Below are 21,406 nucleotides of genomic sequence, written 5' to 3'. Positions count from 1 at the left end.
CTCCTCGTCAGATTCTGGAATTATAAAATCATGGAAATTTTTAATCTGATGAAGTTAATTTAACTCTTATACCAAACTTCAGAATAGACAGGAGGTGTCAAAGTATTCTTGTTAAAGGAAGACAAAGAAAGTACAGCAAGATAAATGAATCAAGTATAATGTTCTACCTTTATGCTTCTAATTGGGCAAATGAAAAAAGACAGTTTGCAGGGCAAGGTTGTTTGCCATTTTACTAGGGCTTATTATTTTACTATTTGAATATATCATAACCGAAATGATAGTGCTGCATCTTATACCTTGACAATAAGTTATGTCTGTAAATTAGCCTTATCTCTCATCTGAGCCTTTGTAGTATCTTCTCTGACCAACACAAAGGAAAATAAGCAAAAATATCACAAGCAGAAACATTCTTCTGAGCTCAACCAGAGACAAAAAGACAGAAATGTTTTAGCATGTGACAATACATATGGTAGTGATAAAAATGGAAACAGACACTCTCCCTATAAATATTGTCCCTACCTTCTTCTGCATTCTCCAACCATTCAATAAACTTCTTCATTTGATCCAGGAATACACTCTTTCCCTTGTTAGAATGATGTGTTTTATACCAACGTACAATGTTCTCCTCATTTAATACATCAGCTGTTATGATTACAAAAATATACTGTAAAAATCTAAACAATATCTTATATTCAAAAACTTCCATGAAGTTAATAAATCAATATTAGTTTGGGCAAAGTCTTTAGGGTTAGTCCATGTCCTTTCATCCTAAAGTGCAGTGATTCATATTAATAATAAAATATAATTAAAAGGAACAATCTTATAAATCTTTTTTTTAAATATTTGTGGAATCGTACCCAAATTCGAATGTATCCAAGACCTAACAGATATAATCCTCATCACAAGATTTCATAAAAATCTATGACCTCTATCTCAATCAAGAGCCAATATATTGACAGCAATATATGAAAATAAATAATAGTTATAAACTTACTCTTGTACAGTAGTACTATAATCTTCATAAAAACCTTCATGAAATGGATATTTTCATAGCAATACTCCTGAATACGTAGAATCAATAACTGTTCAGCTTTATCAGACTGAGTCATGGTTTTCAACAACAAAACATAATTACGAAGATGTTTCAAGGCCTGTTCTGCCACGAGATCTTCTTTCTTATTCCATTCAATACCAGACATCAGAGTATTCCAGATCTATTATACATAGACAGGTACAATTAATAAAGATAGCTTTACAGAAAAAGAAATTAGAAAGAAATTAATTAACAATCACAGGCTTTATTCTGGAAAACTTAACTTTAGATAATCTAAAGGGATTATAAAGAGATTTTTTAAACTCTATAATCCGAAGGTATTATCTCGACGTGTGCCAGGATTGAACCCTTGACCTTCAGCGAAAATAAACTGAGCCAGTTAACATCACCAATGTTCGTGGTAATAAAATATCTGAGTAGTCTATAACTCACCAAGACAATAATGTCACTGTCCTGAAATCCATTCTTTTCCATTTCTTCTTTAACATACAACACCATCTATAATAGAGTGCAACATATAGTACCATCTATAATAGAGTGTAACATATAGTACCATCTATAATAGAGTGTAACATATAGTACCATCTATAATAGAGTGTAACATCTATAATAGAGTGTAACATATAGTACCATCTATAATAGAGTGTAACATATAGTACCATCTATAATAGAGTGTAACATATAGTACCATCTATAATAGAGTGTAACATATAGTACCATCTATAATAGAGTGTAACATATAGTACCATCTATAATAGAGTGTAACATATAGTACCATCTATAATAGAGTGTAACATATAGTACCATCTATAATAGAGTGTAACATATAGTACCATCTATAATAGAGTGTAACATATAGTACCATCTATAATAGAGTGTAACATATAGTACCATCTATAATAGAGTGTAACATATAGTACCATCTATAATAGAGTGTAACATATAGTACCATCTATAATAGAGTGTAACATATAGTACCATCTATAATAGAGTGTAACATATAGTACCATCTATAATAGAGTGTAACATATAGTACCATCTATAAAAGAGTGTAACATATAGTACCATCTATAAAAGAGTGTAACATATAGTACCATCTATAATAGAGTGTAACATATAGTACCATCTATAATAGATCATAACATATAGTACCATCTATAATAGATCATAACATAAGGCGATAAAATTTATCAATAATGCACTTTGACTAAAACCATAGCCAGATTTTCAATGACAGCAAATCTTTTGCTGCTGGTTCACACATTTGCGATAAAAAAATCAATTAATACGGTAACATTTCATGGATGGGTGTTGATTAATTTTTTTTTTTTTTTACCACATCAACAACTCTCACTTTTTTCTAAAAGATTTGCTTAGAGGTTTTCTGAACTCTTATTGATGTATATAGACTATATTACATATTACATCAATATTTGTGGTTCTTGTCTGATTATTCCCTTTCATAAATTAAGATATGTAAATCACAGTAAAAATCCTCAAATTAAATGAAATATTTCAAATCACCAACCTCTGCTGCAGATTCTTCATCTTTTAACATATTAGCTAATTCTTTTTTAACTTCCTGTTTCACTTCAGTATCCAACTGTTTATTCTATAAAAAGAAACACACTATAAAATATAGACATTTTAATTATGAGAGAATTGAAGGCTCAGATATGATGGGGGAGGAAAAATGAAATCTGTCGTCTGCCCCTTAGCTTTGAAAGACATTTATTTTGTCCAATCTTACCTGAAATTCTGCAATAGCTCCTAATCCCTGCTCACGGAAATAAGCCGTGAATTTTTCTTGACTTCTTTTGTTTATTGGAAACAATTCCTGTAAAATAAAAACAAATGAAGATGTTTAGAATTCAGTACCAACAACCACATCATTTCAACAAATAGCCATCTTGGTTCATTAAAATCAAGTCACAAGTGTCCTCTTTTGCTAATTATTAGATAAATTTACAACCTCCAAGTTCAGAAATATTCTCATCCCTCTATCAAAACTATTTCTAGATGTTTAAATGTGATTTGAAACTTAGTAGAGATATCACATCCATTCGAAGAGATTCAAATTGGCTGTGAACTACGTTCGTGGTTATTTCAATGTAAGAACCATACATAGTTTCATGTCCATGCATGGATCATAATCTATGATCTCAAAGGCAAGTGTCCACTGGCCTCCTTTCTGTCAGGACACTAGAAATGGAAGATTCACGCATAAAAAGTGAAAAGATAAAGTGAAAGTAAACTGACCATTAATCGTGTATCAATTTGACATCTTCTCAATGTACTGGTCAGATGAGCAATGTCCTTTTCGGCTATCCATGTCTTAAACATCAGGGTGGTAAATTCCAATGATAACCCTGAAATCCAGAAAATCAATAAATCATCATATTATGAAATACTTACTACTTTATGATTGATATACTTCCTAAGGTGAATAGCGCAGTCGTTGCTACCAATAATTCGCCAATATGTTGTTAGGATTTTGTTATGGATCGTTAGTACTTGGAATTAAAATACAATAAAACCAAAATGGACAATATCTATGTAGACATGAAAAAATATGCATTTAAATGATTATAGAAGGAAATCAATGACACATTTTATGGTATTTTCGATATAAGTCAACACATACCTTCTTTAGCCAAATGTTCCTCATACAGTCCGTCCAATATTTTAGCTGAACAGAGTGAGTTGGCCAGGATAAGGCCAGTAGTGATGGCCAGCTTTCGCCTCTCATCTTCCTTAAAACTCTTTAAAAATACCAATAACTGAAACAATAAATAAACATTATAGACTAGATAGACACTCGACAACAGATTCTGAGCTGACAAACACTATACTGACAAATAAAAATTAAATTGGGTGGAAGGGAAAGGATGCTCAGCTTATGAAACTGATAAAACACCAAATTCACAGCATTGGTATACTTTGAAAAAGATGCTGAGCTAATAATTTCAAAATACCCAAAAAACTGAAATGAAAAACGCAGTACTAGGTGGACTCTTGACAAACTTATGCTTGATGTAGGCATCTTCATGGCCTTGTTTAGTTAAGATGTAAAACTATATATAATAGGGGTTGTAATGGAGTCACTTACTTTTCTGAGATCTTCTTCAAATGCCCTCTCCAAAAATTTATATCTTCTTAGAAGTTTATACAAAACCTAGAGAGGATCAGAAGAAATTATAAAGAACATGGAAAACCATAGTAAATATATAATAAGATCACAATTAGGATTTCTAGTCTTTCTAGACCCATACCCATTGCAATCACCAGTTACATATGGTTGCAAATAAGAACAGCAGTCACAAGTTTCGAACACAACTCTCATGACCACTTTCATTATTCTCAACCATATGCAACTAGTGATCGCTATGGTGAGAGAGAGGTCATAATCCAGTCTTGAATGTCAAGAATTACAGACACCAGACTGAATATCTGATTAATTTCACTAGGAGATATAAGGTTCTAGATACACATACAAATACTACAAAATCGCAACTGTGCAAATAGAAGCTATAATTGTTCCTGATACACATACATTAGTTAAAAAAATTGAGATTTATTAAATTATAAAACATGTATAATGAACACTTGGCCACGTATTCTCAAAATGATCTTAGCGCAAGGATGTCCTAGAATCAATATTAGAAGATAAGAACATAGGGCATCCTAGCGTTAAGATCATTCCGAAAATACGTGGCCAGGATTTTTACAAATATCAAACTTGAGGCAAAGATTAAACACCAAATGTTGATAACTGACAAGTCCTCTCCTTATCTAGCATTTAATCAAATCCTACCTCATAAAATTCTCTTAGTTTGTCAACTGTTTCTTCAGCTTTAAAAACACAAACATCAGTTTGGTATGTTTTTTTATCTCCATCCGTTTCTTGAATTAATGATCCCCCTGGAGCTATAAATAAACAAAAATATCAAATTTACATGTCTACACAACAATTACCCTTGTGATTTTATTTTTCTAAATGGGGCTTTTTACATTAACCTCTGGTTTTTCAAGTTGTTGTCCTCAATTTGGCTTTATTACAAACACTAAGAGGATTTGTAGAACTTTCACTGTGGATCGGTCGATTTATCTAATCTAATAATTGCTGAAAGTCAAAGATTACTACTCACCCAAGTGTCCACCAGCAAAGAGGACATTAAAAAGAACATCCGCATAACGTCTATAGTCCAATCGTGCTCCTGCCGAGTCCAGGAATTTGGACACCTGAAAATAAAAAAAATTGTAAAGTTCCTGGTAATTTTTTATCTGCATCAAGACAAATCATGGGTCAAGTTACGTAGAAACTCAAACTAAAGATAAAAACGACAGAACTGATATACTTGGTTATTGTTATTTCAAATTAATAATTTCTATATGGTACTATTTTTATGTACCTGAAGTTTTTCTGGAACAATTGGCATATAGCTGAAAACTTCTCATTGAATATTTATGAAAAAAGAGAAAAAGAAAATTAAATTTTGAGCTCAGTGTGGTCAGAGACTGGAATTATGTATCGCAATCTTACTTGTTCTAAATCCGAGCCAGATTCTGTGAGTCCTTCAATAAGTGAATCTCGAAAACCAATAGGATCGTATTTTTCTTTCTCATCTGCAAAAAATATAAGAATTTGATAAAAAAAAAATTCTCATTGAAATGTAAAAAAGGCTCAAAATAACTGCAAGATAATGTTTTGTTTCCATTGAACACAAAACTATAGGTTTTATTTGACACCATTTAATTTAATCCGTCTGTGAGCTGTGAATAATTTTCATAAGTAACTTTAACACATCAAGGTTAAAGACATATTTTAACATGACACATAATGGATTTATAATTTAATCTACAGCTAAAAAATTGAAAAATGTAATTCAGACATCACAGTAAACGTGGAAACTGTATGCAGTCGGTCAAACCCTATAAAAACTCAAACATGTAAAAAATATAAATGAACTTTACCCCTCTTCCTGGTCTTGAGTCGCTGGCCAGATAGCGATGGTTTTTCTGCCTTCTGACTCATACAAATTTCTGAAATAAAAATCAAGTTTAAGATTAAGTCTATCTTACCTAAGTTTTTTAAATGCGCCCTCATAGGCATAAATTCAAAGTATTTGAGCTACGAATACATTATGTAATACTCAAAGTTTTAAAAAAAATAAAAAATATTTCCAACAGCTGCGAGAGCGTGTATGTTACCTTGTTTGGCAAGCCATCTTTGTTCTTATATATTGTAAGCGATAATGATGTCTATAAACGATTTTGTGGAATTGCAAAAACCATAGACATCTGAGTGAAAATTAGAAAATTAGTGTCTCCAATACTCTTGAGAAATTAAGAACACTTCTTAACAATTTTTCGGCAAACAAGAAGTAAATAAAATATTAAAGGTCTATGTGGAAAAGGAAAGAAGTTTTTAAAGTACAATATTTAATGTAATTGCCCAATGCATCACCATGATGAATGGCCTCTCATTCGATTGAAGCAATGTTGGTGAATCATGCTTTCTTGAAAAAACAAACCACACAAACACGTGATAATAAAAGTATTCAGTCTTAGTTTTCTAACTCAAACTTAAGTCAAAAAGTTTCAGAAACTCAACAGGGATATATAACACTAAAAATTTGGACATTTACCGTGTTTTTACTTGGGATTTGTCGTCGCAAAATCCTTCACAGAAATAAAATGCTTTCCTTTCTTTTCAACAGGAAATTGATTTATCTCGTATTTTCTCGCAGGTGTTCGTGAAGGGACGAGACTTCAACCAACATGGCGCTGTCCATGTTACGCTTCACGAGAGTCAAACTTGTGACTCAAGTTACACAAGTAAGAAATTAAGAGCGCATCTTAATGTCAGAATATTTGCTTTTGAAAATTTCATAATTAAGCATACAGAGTTTGACTTATTAACCATGATTTGGACTTTTGCAGTAATATCATCTCAAGTGTTTTACCAAGATTTAATAAAGTTGACGTTGGCTAATCATAGACACCTTTATTTTTGTAACTTGGATTACATTTCCCCTAACCAAATGTCCCAAAGTCAAAATGGCCCTAAAAGTCAATATATCCCTAAACATTTGTCTAAATAGTCCCGATGTTTCAGTCGCATTGCCTCACAGAATGCCATCATATTTGTATTTCATTTTCTAGAAAGGCGAGTTACCATGGGTTTTACCATTATTAAAAAATGTTCCCAAAATCAACGAGAACCAACAAGCTGGTTATCCGACGGGAAAACATTACAATCCCTTATATAGAAGGGAGAGAAGAGAAAAAATGTTTACAGTAAGTGAAATGACTCGCAATTTTTCTGTTGTGAGCAGTTTTACTACTTGATAACTTTGACAGTGCATTCAAACTAACCCCACTTACATCTAGGTCCATTAAAACTGCCTCTGAAAGCCCACTAACTGGTACACTTGAAACTACAACACAGCGTTTCTTTCGGTCATGGTTACTCTCCTGAAATACCTGTAGGACAGATGTCAATCTCTCCTTTCCAGTGAAATGTTTGACAAATTGGCCATGAGACTCATGGATTTCTCAACCCAGTTTCCCCTGTTGTAGGGCATATGGGGCTGACATGGAAAAAGCGTCCAGTTGTTTGGATGGGACAGGCTGTGAATGTTGAATATCCCTCGACAGCCAGAAATCGAAAAAGAGCAGGCTAATGCCGCTACCCTGGCATTGCCCATCTTCATTTCCCCTTAAGGTGCACGAAAGTAGGATGTAAAACTCATTCATTTAATTTTGATAAAAAATTAGGAGATCAATGATTCGGGTATGCCATCAGAGAAAGAAATGAAAAATATGCCGTATGATGAGCTGAGAAAGATCCAGAAAAAATTTGGAATCAAAAAGGTCAATCCGTATGATAAAAACATTAGTATGACATGCACTCGTAAGTTACTGGTTCTTTCTTTTCTTTAATGTAATGTGGATATATAATGCTCAGCTGTTGCCCCTATCTACAATCTGTCTGTCCACATTAGACCTTAATCGCGCGTCTGCCATATGGAATCCAGAACGAGGCTCATAACGTACGCTTAAGTAACATTGTGTTACTGCAGTAAAATGGCCACCTTGACATATTTAAAGCCTCTTTCTCCAATCCCACTAGCACGAAACTATTTATATTTTAAATCATTAAAAGAGTTGATTAAGCTATTTAATGATGCATTCAGATGAACTTTACCTTCATGCATTTGTGAGAAAGGGCAATCTTAAACCCATTATTTGATGTCACATAGGCTATTTCTTCATATAACATCGCAAAGAGAATTACAAATGCATGTAGATTCTGAAAAGACTGCAATAGTACAATACTTACAAATGATACAAAATATATATAACACATAATGTAATTGTATCAGAGAGTTAATGGAATGGGTTATGTATGAGGAAAGTTTAAATTTAATAGAAAATCGGTTGATAACCATGTAATTTGATATTTTTTAGTTGAGGTGGTGGAAAAATATAAACCACCGGAAGGAGATGGAAAATCCTCTCTCTTATCTGCTCAGGTAGGTCGAAATATAAATATAAAAAGTAAGAAAATAACTACAAGATTGTAGCCATGTTGGTCAGATGTTTGTCCCCAATTGCTACCTTGACCAGCTGCAAAATCTTATTTTCAAGATGTGGCATTGATTTGCAGATTTTGATTTTGGCTAATCATATGAAATAGTGGATCCCAAAAGGTGTCATTTTGAGTCCTTTACTGCGATGCAATACCGTTTATATTAAACCCTGCCCCACCTCACACTTTATGTCATGTGTTTTTTACAGAGAGCTAAAGATGAGTTAAATGATGTCAAAGGAAAAAGTCAATCTTTGTTAGCTGTTAGAAAAATCAAGAAATATGAAGAATTTGATTCTAAATCTTTTGCTTCATTTGCCCAGGAAATTTACATTCAAGCTTACAGTCTGTTACAAGAGTATGTATAATATACTTCATTATTTAAGAATTTAGCGGTGAATCCATATGTGTCAATGGTCAATACAGCATATTATCCCAAACATCTGCCTCTATTCCAGCCTCATTATTGTGAAAGTTGTTGGCTGGAGTAGGGTCAGAAAAAATAGGTCCTTGTTTATGGGTATTTTCTGCACTTCCGAAAGTGCTGGTTCTCTTAGGTTAATCTATTTACCTTGAATTCACCAAACCTGGATGATACTTGGGCATCATCTCTACTTTCGTTTTGTTAGTATCACATGACCACGTGACCTTTGATCCTTGGATGCATAGTTTAGTTATAAAAAAAACTCTAATATTACTACAGGTATGACATAAATGGTGTAGGGATAATGATGATATTGAATCGATTGAATTAAAAAAATATATCCATCATTCCGAATATGTACGAATATTTTTTGGAAGTGCAGAAAGCTGACAACTGTCAAAATATCTATCAGAGTCTGGAATAGAGGCAGATGTTTAGGATAAAAGAACATTCTGAAGAGATGTATTGCCAAAACTATTCACAAAGTAAAAGTTGAAAACAAGACGTTAACGTCATTTTTCCACCCTACATGTTAACAAAATACGGCTCTTAAAATTATAAAGTTAACCTTCTTATAACAAAGTAGAGAAATTAATATTTTATTTGTCAAACTTTATTTTATAACAATGTAAACATTTGTCTATTCCAGTGTAAAACATAACAAAAAACGGCTGCTAGAACTTGTGACAGAAAAGGCATATCCAGTAAGTAATTTTAACACTCGTACATGGCTGGCTGAAATTAAGTGCCGATAAGAATCTTTAAATCTACATCTGATTTGACGAATAATACCAGCAACACCCTGCTTTGTGCAAAATTGAAAAAGGACAGCTAATTTATTCTTACTCTTTTGTTTAAAAATTTGTAGTAAAAAGGAGTTGTTTTTTCTTTAAAACAGTATTGTTTAAGAGTTTTTACATAAAAATTGTTTGAAATTAGGATCTGCAAACAACCATGTGTTTAATTATTTTACTTTATTTGTTTTTTTTATCAGTATATAAGTTAGAAGTTTTATGTATTAATTGTTCTAAAGCTAGTATCTGAAAGTGTCTCTCTGTAATTTATGTGGCTTCTGTTTATTTATTTCTAGGAAATTACCACAGGTTTACTATATAAAACGTTACATTGGGAGTTTATGGAAACAGTACAACCACCGAAAGTAGTTTTAGTTCGTGTCATGGAAATTCCACAGTTTGGTGAATTCGCCCAAATTACTGTCAGATTCCATACTAAACAGGTAGATCTTATTATCTCCCTTTATTTACGTGTATCTAGTATAGTAATAAAGATAAGCCTCTCTATCACCTGCACGATTTCTGCCAAATTTGGCTCGCATGAATGTTTAAAACATAGGCTGCTAACAATGCATAACCTATGCATTGTGTATAGTCAGTTGCATATGTGATTTCAATTCGTGAACAGGCCCCAAATGCTCTGATATGCAGGCTTTGCCACGACCAATTGTGTGGCATTGTGGGGACGAATATTGTGCATATCAGGAGTGGCTATAGTGAGGCACATTGTTGGCATTTATGATAACTTAAACAGAAACAGTGTACTCTATATTGAGGTAGTGTAGGTGAGGTGGCTAAGAATGTAACATTGACCTGTGACCTTTCTTTCATTTTGAAAGTGTCAAGTTAGTAAGATGTTTTGTGGTATTTTTAGTGAACTTAATTTCCATTTCGCTAGTACATGTAATTAATAACTTTATTTTGCGTTTTTAATTCAGAAACTAGCGTTATATGATAGATTTGGTACACTTTTATTTAAAATGTTATTTTGTGTTTTATTACAGAAACTAGCGTTATATGATAGATTTGGTACACTTTTATTTAAAATGTTATTTTGTGTTTTATTACAGAAACTAGCGTTATATGATAGATTTGGTACACTTTTATTTAAAATGTTATTTTGTGTTTTATTACAGAAACTAGCGTTATATGATAGATTTGGTACACTTTTATTTAAAATGTTATTTTGTGTTTTATTACAGAAACTAGCGTTATATGATAGATTTGGTAGATTAATGTTCGGAAGTGATGAATTGACTAAAGATGTATTAGAATATATCGTGTTTGAGAAACATATTGTGAATTTATATGGACTGTGGAGAATTCATGGAAAGATTCCTCTAGAAATGGAAGACAGTAACTTCCCTATTGTGAACACGGGGAAGAAACCTGCTGAGGATGTGTTAGAAGAGGAATCAGAGCTTGAAGAATCAACAACTTGAAATTAGTCTGAATATTATAGCTCGCTGTTTTGGTTATTGTTTGAGGTGAAAACTTGAATTTTGAACCCAATTTCTGATAAATGTGGAGCCTCTGACAAAACTGTGAAAGAATCAAAGTAAAATATGTGTGTGAAAAATGAATGTTATATCTTATAGATGACTATTCATGTGCTGATATGTGAATTTTTTAAGAGTACCCTAAACTATTGTGAACAGTGGCGGCGCCCTTAAAGAGAAAGGGGACAGACTGACTTAATGGGGGGACAACCGCCAATGATGAGATACGAACTGTGGCAGCAAGCAGCAGTCTCCAACTGAGAATTTGAAGAATTGAATTGACTAGGTGCCCTCTTACACATATTTTGGGGTCATGTTACATGTATTGTATATGATATATATAAAGAAGTAATTATAATAGAAGAAATAAAAGATACAAACTACAAACTGTCTTATTACTTTTGTTGGTAAACTGAGTTTTAACAATGATTTTCATAAGAATACATATCAACTTCAAAATAGTGGTTTGTGCGGGGGCAGACGGGAGTATTTCATCGGCAAATCGCGGCAAATTTTAAAATCGCTCATATGGCTGCTCATGTCGACGAGTATTAGAAATTGAATGCACCTTTTGTTCGGGTCAAATCCCAGCGCTGGAAAGGGTAGGAATTTGATTGGCTAGCTGTGTTATCAAGCTGACGAATGTTCAAGAAGGCCGTCGTTAGACACTAAATGAAGTAGCTATATGAACAAAAAAACTAATTAAAAATTGGAACAAAAGTGTGGTCTAGACTGCAGAATTCTCATATAAAACCGAATACCCTTATAAACAGGATTGCCCTTTAAAACATTACTTTTACAATGACATAAAAACAAAACAATCTCTAATAATGTCAACAAAAATATTACATCTGTGTGAAATACAATTCTTCTTTTTTTTAAGCTGCCAGATAGCTAAATCCTTCTACTTTCGTAGGCGAACCAGCAATTTGAATTAAAACCATAGCCTATTTAGAAAGGTCAATGCAATTATAGACTAGAGGTTAGTTTATAGTCGACCATTATCTTATTATTTACAGGCCATATTTTCGTAAGCAATTGACCAGTGGGACAACTCAGTCGGAAACTAGTTGGACTTTCACCAGGTTGGGACGTAGTGTCCGGGGTTACTAATCAGCATCAAGGTAAGGGACATTTCTGATGCCACTATCAGTGTATTTGGGAGCAGATCCATTTTGATTAATAAATCCACCCCTCATCCAGGCAAATATATGCGTGTGAAAGGTATGGTTTTAAATATTTACTTGATTGCAGAACGGGCGAATGAAAACGGGTAACATTACACAATTAAATAACTAATTGGAGGATCTGGACTGAAAACAAAAACACAAGGGCAATAACCCGAAACTGAAATCTTTGACAGTCGGCTTTTCTATGTAATTGTATTTAATTGTGGAAGAACTGTACGGCATATTTGTATTTTGAACAGTGACACTGATAGATATAATCGATAGCTTAAACAATTATTTCGGCTTCACTACATGCCTGTATTATTCACGGGGACCCATCTTTAAACAGTTCATAGTTTCACTTCTGTATAGGCTTACTGTAGTACGAATATTCTATTATTATTATTATTACTGTTCATTGAGGCAGATCGTATATATATATATACTCCTACTCTTACTGGCTATATACTTCGTTTACTACTTGTATATCAACTCATAGGCTATCTACTGTTATTATACTGTTATGATCACCAAACTTTTATTATCGTTATGCACCCTTTCTGGTAAGTTATAATTTTGTTTTGATGGTGTTCAGGGGCTATTTTTTGTAAGGGAGGGTGGGGATTGTATGTCGACTTTTAGTGTTAATTTTTGGAACACTTGGTTTAACACTTTATATATAGGCCAATAGATGTAATATCAAAGAATATCCAATCCACTATTATTAGATTGTTACTATCGCCAAACATTTCTTATCGTTATGGACCCTTTCTGGTGACTTTTAATTTTTCGAATGGTGGCCAGGGGCTATTTTTGGGTATTAGTTGGGTATAGGAGGGTGGGGATTTTGTATCCTTATATCTACAAGGCTACACTTTTAACACTAACTTTTGTAGCGTTATATTTATTTTAATATACTAATAACATGTTTGGTGTAAATGTTCCCATATTTGTATGAAATGTAATCAAAACTATGTGTCTTTTTGTATCAAATAGTTAGGTGAGGTGCCTTCACATCATAGTGATTTTAAATTGTATATGGTTGAGAATTATAAAACTGATCATGAGTTCCGAACGCAACTCACAACTCAGTTGGTGATTGCTATAGTGTGAGAGCCACTTTAACTTAAATATTGAAATAAGACTCCTGTTTCATGTTATACTTAATGTACAGAATATAATATATTATCACAGTTTTTGTTTATGGTAATTTCTGTTTAATCTTTCTTAAAACTTATATAAATATATAAATATACTGATAAACTGGTTTTGATAAGACTTAAAAATCTACCCAGGCAGAAAATATTATATAAAGAGTAGAAAGAGTATAAAGATTTATGAACATATGTTACATGTTTCCCACAATTGAAATTAATATTACATGTATATATTCATACTATTTGTATATTAAATAGTATATATTATATATCACTTATATATGATTCGATATTTTATAGCAGTACTGTGTTATAAATAAGTTATAAATATTTATAGGCCAATTTAACTCTTAGAAAATTAAACGAGTTTTATGTCTTACTTTTCTACATTTGATTGAGTCAATAAAAACGGAAACGTCTTGCAGTGTGCAGTGAGGGGAATTTTGCCAGTACGGTGGCATTGGTCTACACTTATTCGATTTCCATGTGTCAAGGGATCTTTAACGTGAGCAGTAAAAAGGGTTTCCGACACCGTTCTTATAAAACAAAATTATTGCTTCATTATACGAGATATCATTTCTAACATTTTAGTTGCGAAATGCTGAAGTGAAAATACTAAACTCAAGTACTCATTGTCTAGATCTCAAGGGGAAAATTTCAACCAGGAAGGGTAGAAATTGAAGATCTGAGGCACCGGTCTAGATCCTTACCGACATTTTATGTAATGATTCGCATAGGACCCACTATACACCAATTCCGAAGGGCCGGAGATACTGACTTAATCAACAAGCAAAATGTCTAAATGACTGCGTGGTTGTCAAGAAAAGAAGAAATCATGCATCATGCGTGAATGTCAACTTCTAATAAGTTCTGTTGAAAACCGAAATTATATTCCGGGTAATTTTCCGTATCCATACCCCTGAATATAAGGTTTTACCAGTGGTACCAATTCGATAATCTCATACCAGACTATGAACAGATAGTCATATTATATGACTACCGTATATATTTTAATATTTAGGTTTCAGGTATCCACTCTATGATAATTTCTTTAGAAAATCCCCTCTTTGCTCAATGAATTGTTAATCAATGACAATAAGACTTGAGTTGACATTTCGTTGTGGGATTTTAATATTACTTATTAGTTTAGATTATGTGATTTGATATTTACATAATATGATTAATATTTCAGAGAAAAATATCTCAGCGTTTTTAATATCTAATTGCTCGAGTTGTATATTATATGTAGGAGTTAATTAACTATCTTCATAATACAATAATTACCTAATTAATTTAATGAGATAAACAATGCTTAGTTGAGTCCACAACAATAATAAAACTAATGTTCATTTGTGTTTTCCATGCGATGTAGAAGCTAAAAATCAGTGGACCTAAAGTGAGGGCATGCACCAAGTAAGCAGGGGCGTATCTAGAAAAGGTCAAAAGTGAAGGGTGTCTGAGGTTTGCCAGAGCCACACGCTACTGCAAATAACTCATACATTTTGTGTGTAAAAATGCAATGATGAAAAATCTGCATGTTTCTGAGAAAGGTATTACAAAAAGAAAGTGGTGAAACAGGTATTACTACCTCTTTTGACATTAATAAAACCAAATTAGCGGTTTCATTTCGGTAAAAGAATATTGAATTATTTCCCTTTAAAAGTCTGTAATATAATTACGACTTCCCTTTAAATGCTGTAAAATAATTAAGGGAATATAGACCTTTAACATTTTTCATATAATTACGGGATGATGTCCCTTAACAACTTGTGTGTTGCACTGATCACGTTTTTGAAGGAATGTTTTTACCATCCTCTAATAAGTCTATACAGTGTTTATTAATTAACTAGCACGAGTTCGTGTATCTAACACACTGAATAATCTCTCAGTGGTTGCAACTCATTAATTCTAAAAGGATTAAATTCTTCCAAGATGTGTTGGCCTATTGCGTGTCTGAACCTAGGACAATGTGATTAAAATGCAGGATGGCTTGTTCTGTTGTTTTATTGTTTTGTTCTAAGGGTGAATTTGACATCCACGATCTTACAACTTTTTATCCGCAGTAACTACAAGTTAAAGCAGTAAGATTTAGTTGAATTGTACGCGAAATGAGCTTAGGATTTAGATTCTGAAGTGATACGGGTTGAAGAAATTAAGCTTAATCAGCTATAGTATCAATTTCGAGGACCTTTCAATCCTATATTTGGACATGTTTCAAAACCATCATTACCATCTGACGCGTGCTTACTGTTTTTATTGATGCTGAATTGTATGCAAACTAGACGTCGTATTTAATTATGAAAAGTGACAGAGGCTTCTGTCTATCAGCTGGTAAAACATAGTTTTAGGTAGCCGTATTCCTTTAACATCTGACACTAACAATTCTTTTGAAAACCACATACCATCTGGTGAGTGCAGATTGTTTTTATTGATGTTGAATCGTACACGATAGAGGTTTCTTAAATTGAGATCAATTGACTCTACATTGAAATTGAGCTCTATCAGCTGGTAAAGTAAATATTTAGATGTCTATACAGATAGCTGAAATTGAGCTCTATCAGCTGGTAAAGTAAATATTTAGATGACTGTACAGATAGCTGAAATTGAGCTCTATCAGCTGGTAAAATAAATATTTAGATGACTGTACAGATAGCTGAAAGTGAGCTCTATCAGCTGGTAAAGTAAATATTTAGATGACTGTACAGATAGCTGAAATTGAGCTCTATCAGCTGGTAAAGTAAATATTTAGATGACTGTACAGATAGCTGAAATTGAGCTCTATCAGCTGGTAAAGTAAATATTTAGATGACTGTACAGATAGCTGAAATTGAGCTCTATCAGCTGGTAAAGTAAATATTTAGATGACTGTACAGATAGCTGAAATTGAGCTCTATCAGCTGGTAAAGTAAATATTTAGATGACTGTACAGATAGCTGGAGTTGAGCTCTATCAGCTGGTAAAGTAAATAGATGACTGTACAAATAGCTGAAATTGAGCTGGTACAGCGAATATAATTATAGACAACCTTACCCTTTGTAATAATATAAGACATGAAAATTTGTTTGTTAACCATGTAACATCTGTTGGATGTAAATCAGTAAATATAAAGTAATATTTGAATAGAATCATAAACTCTGTCAATACAATAAAATAGGCTAAACTACTGATCTTAATCTCTGTCGCACACCTGACACCACTTTGGCGTGAAATTGGGATATCAACTTTCATTAATATGATACGTAACATGGTTGGGCTTGTTAAAGCATCCTGTTAAATACGGTTGGAATAAATCTGTTAAGACTAGATATCAGAAACCACTTTAATGATAAAACTGGAATCTCAGCTTCCAAGGTAGGCATTATCATTATGAAGTTTAAAGGGACAGGTTGGTCATTTTTGACCAATCATACTTAAGTTTCAGAAACTGGAATTTTTAGCCGAACTAATCAGTAAAAGTGTTAACAGTTCACCGTCGAAATTTTAGCCTTCAAATCCATGTGTGTCCAGAATTATCTGCGTTTGAATGTAAAAATGACGACTCGCCAATTTAAGATACTTTGTGATATATAGCAAAAACATATATAGAGGTAGTGAGTAAAATTCCTAGTTTGAAGTATTTTTAAAGGAATTAAGTGATTTTCGTACATTTCTAGTACTTCTGAATACTATTTTCATATATTCAAGACTAAAATCAACCACCGAATATGACATACCTGTCCTCGTATCAGTGACACACTGTGACAACAAGCAACCTATTCGTTTGTGGCTCACTTGATTTTTGTTTGTTAATGTCTTCAGTTACTCCTCAGTCCCCCTTCCTCCTCGCACACACTGGAAACCCATTGGGTGGAACTTTAGACTGTCGCCAAGTCACGAAAGCCACGATTTCTGTATGGTCGTTCACGCAACAGGACATCGACAGGCCCGGAGCTAGGGTCCCATGGGGACCAAAGTTTTTAAGAGGGGCTCAACTATAGCGACTAAACAAGTTATTTAGGTCGTCTAAATTTTTTTGGGACGTGGACATCAATCATCGACAACTCTCAATGAAAATCTGTTGACGATAACGATAGCCTCCCATTCTGTGATCGTACAAAATATGTTTGATATAAAACAAAATTCGAAATGTCACGAGATGAAAATCAAAATTCATACAACAATTGAGATAATCCAGTAACATCTGCATCTAACTCGATTTCAGAATGGATTGAGCTCACGTTTTGGAACAAAAGAAAAGAAACGTCGTAGAAAAAAATGTCATTCTAACAAACACGTGCCCAGGAATTTAACCACAACTGTAGTGAACACATGTACTTAACCTCTGGATCAAACAACAGTTACTAATCTATTTGAAATTAAAATCGTGTGAAATTTTAGATGAAAACTTAAACCTACTGACTCATTGAACGTGCTCCATACAAAACACATAGTTTATTCCACATAAACAAAAACAGATTTAATTTCTAAACTTTTAAAATGTACAGAAATCAATTATCACGATTCTGAATGGAATATTAAAAAAATGAGTTATCATGCTTTATTCTGTCCCGCACCTTAAACGAAAATGAATATCAACTCGTTTGGTTTCGACCATGACAATCTGATCAATTTTCCTGTAACCAATTTCCTTTGTGACCAATTTACCACGTAACCAAGTTTTCCTGTAACTATTTTTAATGTAACCAATTTCCTTTGTGACCAATTTACCACGCAACCAATTTTCCTGTTACCATTCTTACTGTAATCAATTTTCTGTAACTATTTTTACTGTAACCAATTTCCTTTGTGACCAATTCACCTACCTTGTGACCAATTTTCCTGTGACCAATTTACCTTATATATATATATTATATATTATATTATGTGCCGCATGGAGGTATTATTGTGACCAATTTAACCTGTTACCATATTGCTGTGACCAAAGTACTGCTACCAATTTGCCTCAAATTATATTTGCGTCACATTAAGATGGGAGTATGCCACAACTTAAAAAAAAAAAAAATTTTGTTTAATAATTCTTTATCCTATTGTTCTGTTTATCTTTTAATAAGTGTTAAGGGAGTTATCCTTGTTTGTGAATTTCATTTGTAGATTTAATGGAAACGGTCTGATTTTCACCATATTTTTTGAATTTGTTTCATCATAATATTCAGTATTCAATATTAGACTATATTAAAGAAGGGACAATAATTATCATTCTATCGATCCATTTTTAGAGTATCGAGTTGTTTTTCTTACTAGAGTGATTAAGATCTTTAAAAACACCATAATTAGGTTCTAAACAAAATCAAATCAACCTTAATCCTAACAAGATATAGAACTTCTACTAGACTTTTAGATTCTATTTTGATATTTTTATTCGTGGTTTTAGAAAAGTATTATTTTCATCAACATGACTGTCGGATCATCCTCACTAGGCTTTATTTAGGTCTATTCTATGGTCTTCTTTTGCTAATCTTATCAACAATGATGATGGTTGATGATGGATATTGCTTGATGAAGATTACATGATGACGATGATGACGGATTGGTGATAATTGTTATTGCTAAAAGATGAATATAATGTCGACAGAATTCTGAAGATGATGATGATGATAGATTCTTGATTATTTGTGATGTTGATAATTGTTTGGTGTTGATAATGATGCTGGTTGTTTGAAGCTGCTGCTGATGTTTATGATGATGATGGTGGTGATGATGATGATGAAGATGTTTATGCTGCTTCTGTTTTCTTGATGGTTATGATGATGATGGTGGTGGTGGTTCTTGGTGATGATGGTTGCTTGATGAAGTTGATGATGATGGTTGCTTGATGACGATGAAGTTGATGATGATGGTTGCTTGATGATGATGATGAAGTTGAGGATTATGGTTGATTGATGATGATGATGGTTGATTGGTGATGATGATGATGATGATGATGATGATGGTTGCTTGATGACAATGAAGTTGATGATGATGGTTGCTTGATGATGATGATGATGAAGTTGAGGATTATGGTTGATTGATGATGATGATGATGATGATGAAGTTGAGGATTATGGTTGCTTGATGACGATGATTATGATGATGATGATGATGAAGTTGAGGATTATGGTTGCTTGATGACGATGATTATGATGATGATGATGATGATGGTTGCTTGATGATGATTATCATCATTTTTATTATTATTATTATTATTATTATTATTATTATTGTTATTATTATTATTATTATTATTATTATTGTTATTGTTATTATTATTAATATGATTGCTTGATTGAAAAAAAGTCCAACTCAACGACGGTGAAGACACAAGACATGACATATGTTATTCAGATATGTAATGCATGATTCTGTAAATAGAACTGTGGGCAAACAACTGAATAATACGAGCTATATCAATAGACCCAAATGCAGATCAGAGACATCGTGAAGTCGCATAGATAATGGCACATTGAACTAAATTAATGCACTTCACAAAAATCGATCACGCCTAGCTACTTCCTACATGCATTATCGGATATTTAGAATTATTACAATCCATTCTTTTTAAATTCATCCTTCACGATATTTTTTTCAAGGGAGATAATTATATATTCTATATCGAATTAATCAAATTAAATATTTTTAATCCCTCGTGTCATTATTCTATCCGGCACGATTGCTTTATAAGGCGAGAAAAAACAACTATCAAGTCATTTCATATCGGACTCGGTACGAGAAACGTTGAGGTATAGTTTTATTAATTATTTTTATTGGCCTGTAAAATGTTTTTAATTTTTAAACGCTTAATCTTTGAATAACAGAACTTTAGATAAAAACACTATAAACACTATAAAACCATGATATTGTTTTGTGCTTGATAAAGATTCCTGTGTGTGCTTTAAAACATTGCTGAAATTAAGATCAATATTATTGAACTTAGTATAGCGCTCATTACTGTTCTAACGTAAGCATTCAATGGCGAATTACAAAAATTATTATAATTAGGAATAATCATTTGTATATAACTATAATAGTGATTTTATTTATCTAATGTAATGTAAATTTTTTCTATTTAAAATTTGATATGCTTTTTGGCATGAAAATATTGTTTAACAATGTTGTGCAATTTGCATCTATCTAAATTGTTATCAATTCGATTTTGATATTATTCGATGTATTAATGGATCTTTGAAAGAATATAAATGAAACGACAGTTCAATCAGTTTCTGAGCATACTTGGTTCTCGTTCTGTTGTCAGTTGTTGGATTTCGAATTTATATTTGGACTGTAGTAGAACCCTAGGTGATTAGTCTAGCTCAGGTTTTGTCTCTTGTCGGATTTTTTCGTTTGCTTACGATTTCGGATTGATGCTTTATATAGTTTAAAATATCGAATTTCTTCCTTCTGGAGATATATAAAGAAACTGGTTTATAGGAATTGTAGAAAGGTTTTCTAGCATCGATTTGTACCATTTCAATTTTCAGTCATTCAGACGTCTGTAATTCCAATAATACGTTTTATGAGCTCACTATCGCCATTGCTGTTTATGGTATCTAAGGATCTTTGCGTCATGAAAAGCTAGGCTTAGTGGTAGTGGAATTGCAAGAACCACAGATGTCTGAGTGAAATTTTGAATGGTGCAAATCGATGCTATTCTTTTTACGGATAGACATAAACAGATCTTTTTAAAAATTGAGGTTGGCATGCCATAGTTCCAGAGACTAAGATATTGTGAACTATGTGAC

At 32.7% G+C, this 21,406-nt stretch overlaps 2 protein-coding genes across 2 annotated transcripts; one reads left to right on the top strand and one right to left on the bottom strand.

The window, feature by feature from the left end:
- Window positions 1-418: 418 nt before the first annotated feature.
- On the bottom strand, window positions 419-6,089 carry LOTGIDRAFT_115834 (hypothetical protein; the record flags this gene model as incomplete). Its single annotated transcript, XM_009054521.1, has 12 exons — window positions 419-642; window positions 995-1,214; window positions 1,487-1,552; window positions 2,583-2,666; window positions 2,805-2,891; window positions 3,314-3,423; window positions 3,699-3,834; window positions 4,164-4,229; window positions 4,869-4,981; window positions 5,203-5,296; window positions 5,598-5,680; window positions 6,029-6,089. 12 exons carry the CDS (start codon window positions 6,087-6,089, stop codon window positions 419-421), a joined length of 1,344 nt encoding a protein of 447 aa, XP_009052769.1.
- A 733-nt stretch (window positions 6,090-6,822) lies between these two features.
- On the top strand, window positions 6,823-11,726 carry LOTGIDRAFT_159809 (hypothetical protein). Its single transcript, XM_009054520.1, has 8 exons — window positions 6,823-6,892; window positions 7,220-7,354; window positions 7,835-7,970; window positions 8,528-8,592; window positions 8,858-9,006; window positions 9,722-9,776; window positions 10,163-10,309; window positions 11,069-11,726. Exons 1-8 carry the CDS (start codon window positions 6,836-6,838, stop codon window positions 11,306-11,308), a joined length of 984 nt encoding a protein of 327 aa, XP_009052768.1. The 5' UTR covers window positions 6,823-6,835; the 3' UTR covers window positions 11,309-11,726.
- Window positions 11,727-21,406: the final 9,680 nt, after the last annotated feature.

Source organism: Lottia gigantea (genome assembly GCF_000327385.1).
Source record: "Lottia gigantea unplaced genomic scaffold LOTGIsca_22, whole genome shotgun sequence".
NCBI lineage: Eukaryota > Metazoa > Mollusca > Gastropoda > Lottiidae > Lottia > Lottia gigantea.
Note: the sequence above shows the minus strand (reverse complement) of the source record. Positions and strands in the feature narration are given on the sequence as shown.

Coding starts and splice junctions, on each gene's coding strand:
- LOTGIDRAFT_159809 (XM_009054520.1), top strand. CDS start 6,836: ATGGCGCTGTCCATGTTACGCTTCACGAGAGTCAAACTTGTGACTCAA. Junction 7,355..7,834: donor GAAGAGAAAAAATGTTTACA/GTAAGTGAAATG, acceptor ATAAAAAATTAG/GAGATCAATGATTCGGGTAT. Junction 7,971..8,527: donor CATTAGTATGACATGCACTC/GTAAGTTACTGG, acceptor GATATTTTTTAG/TTGAGGTGGTGGAAAAATAT.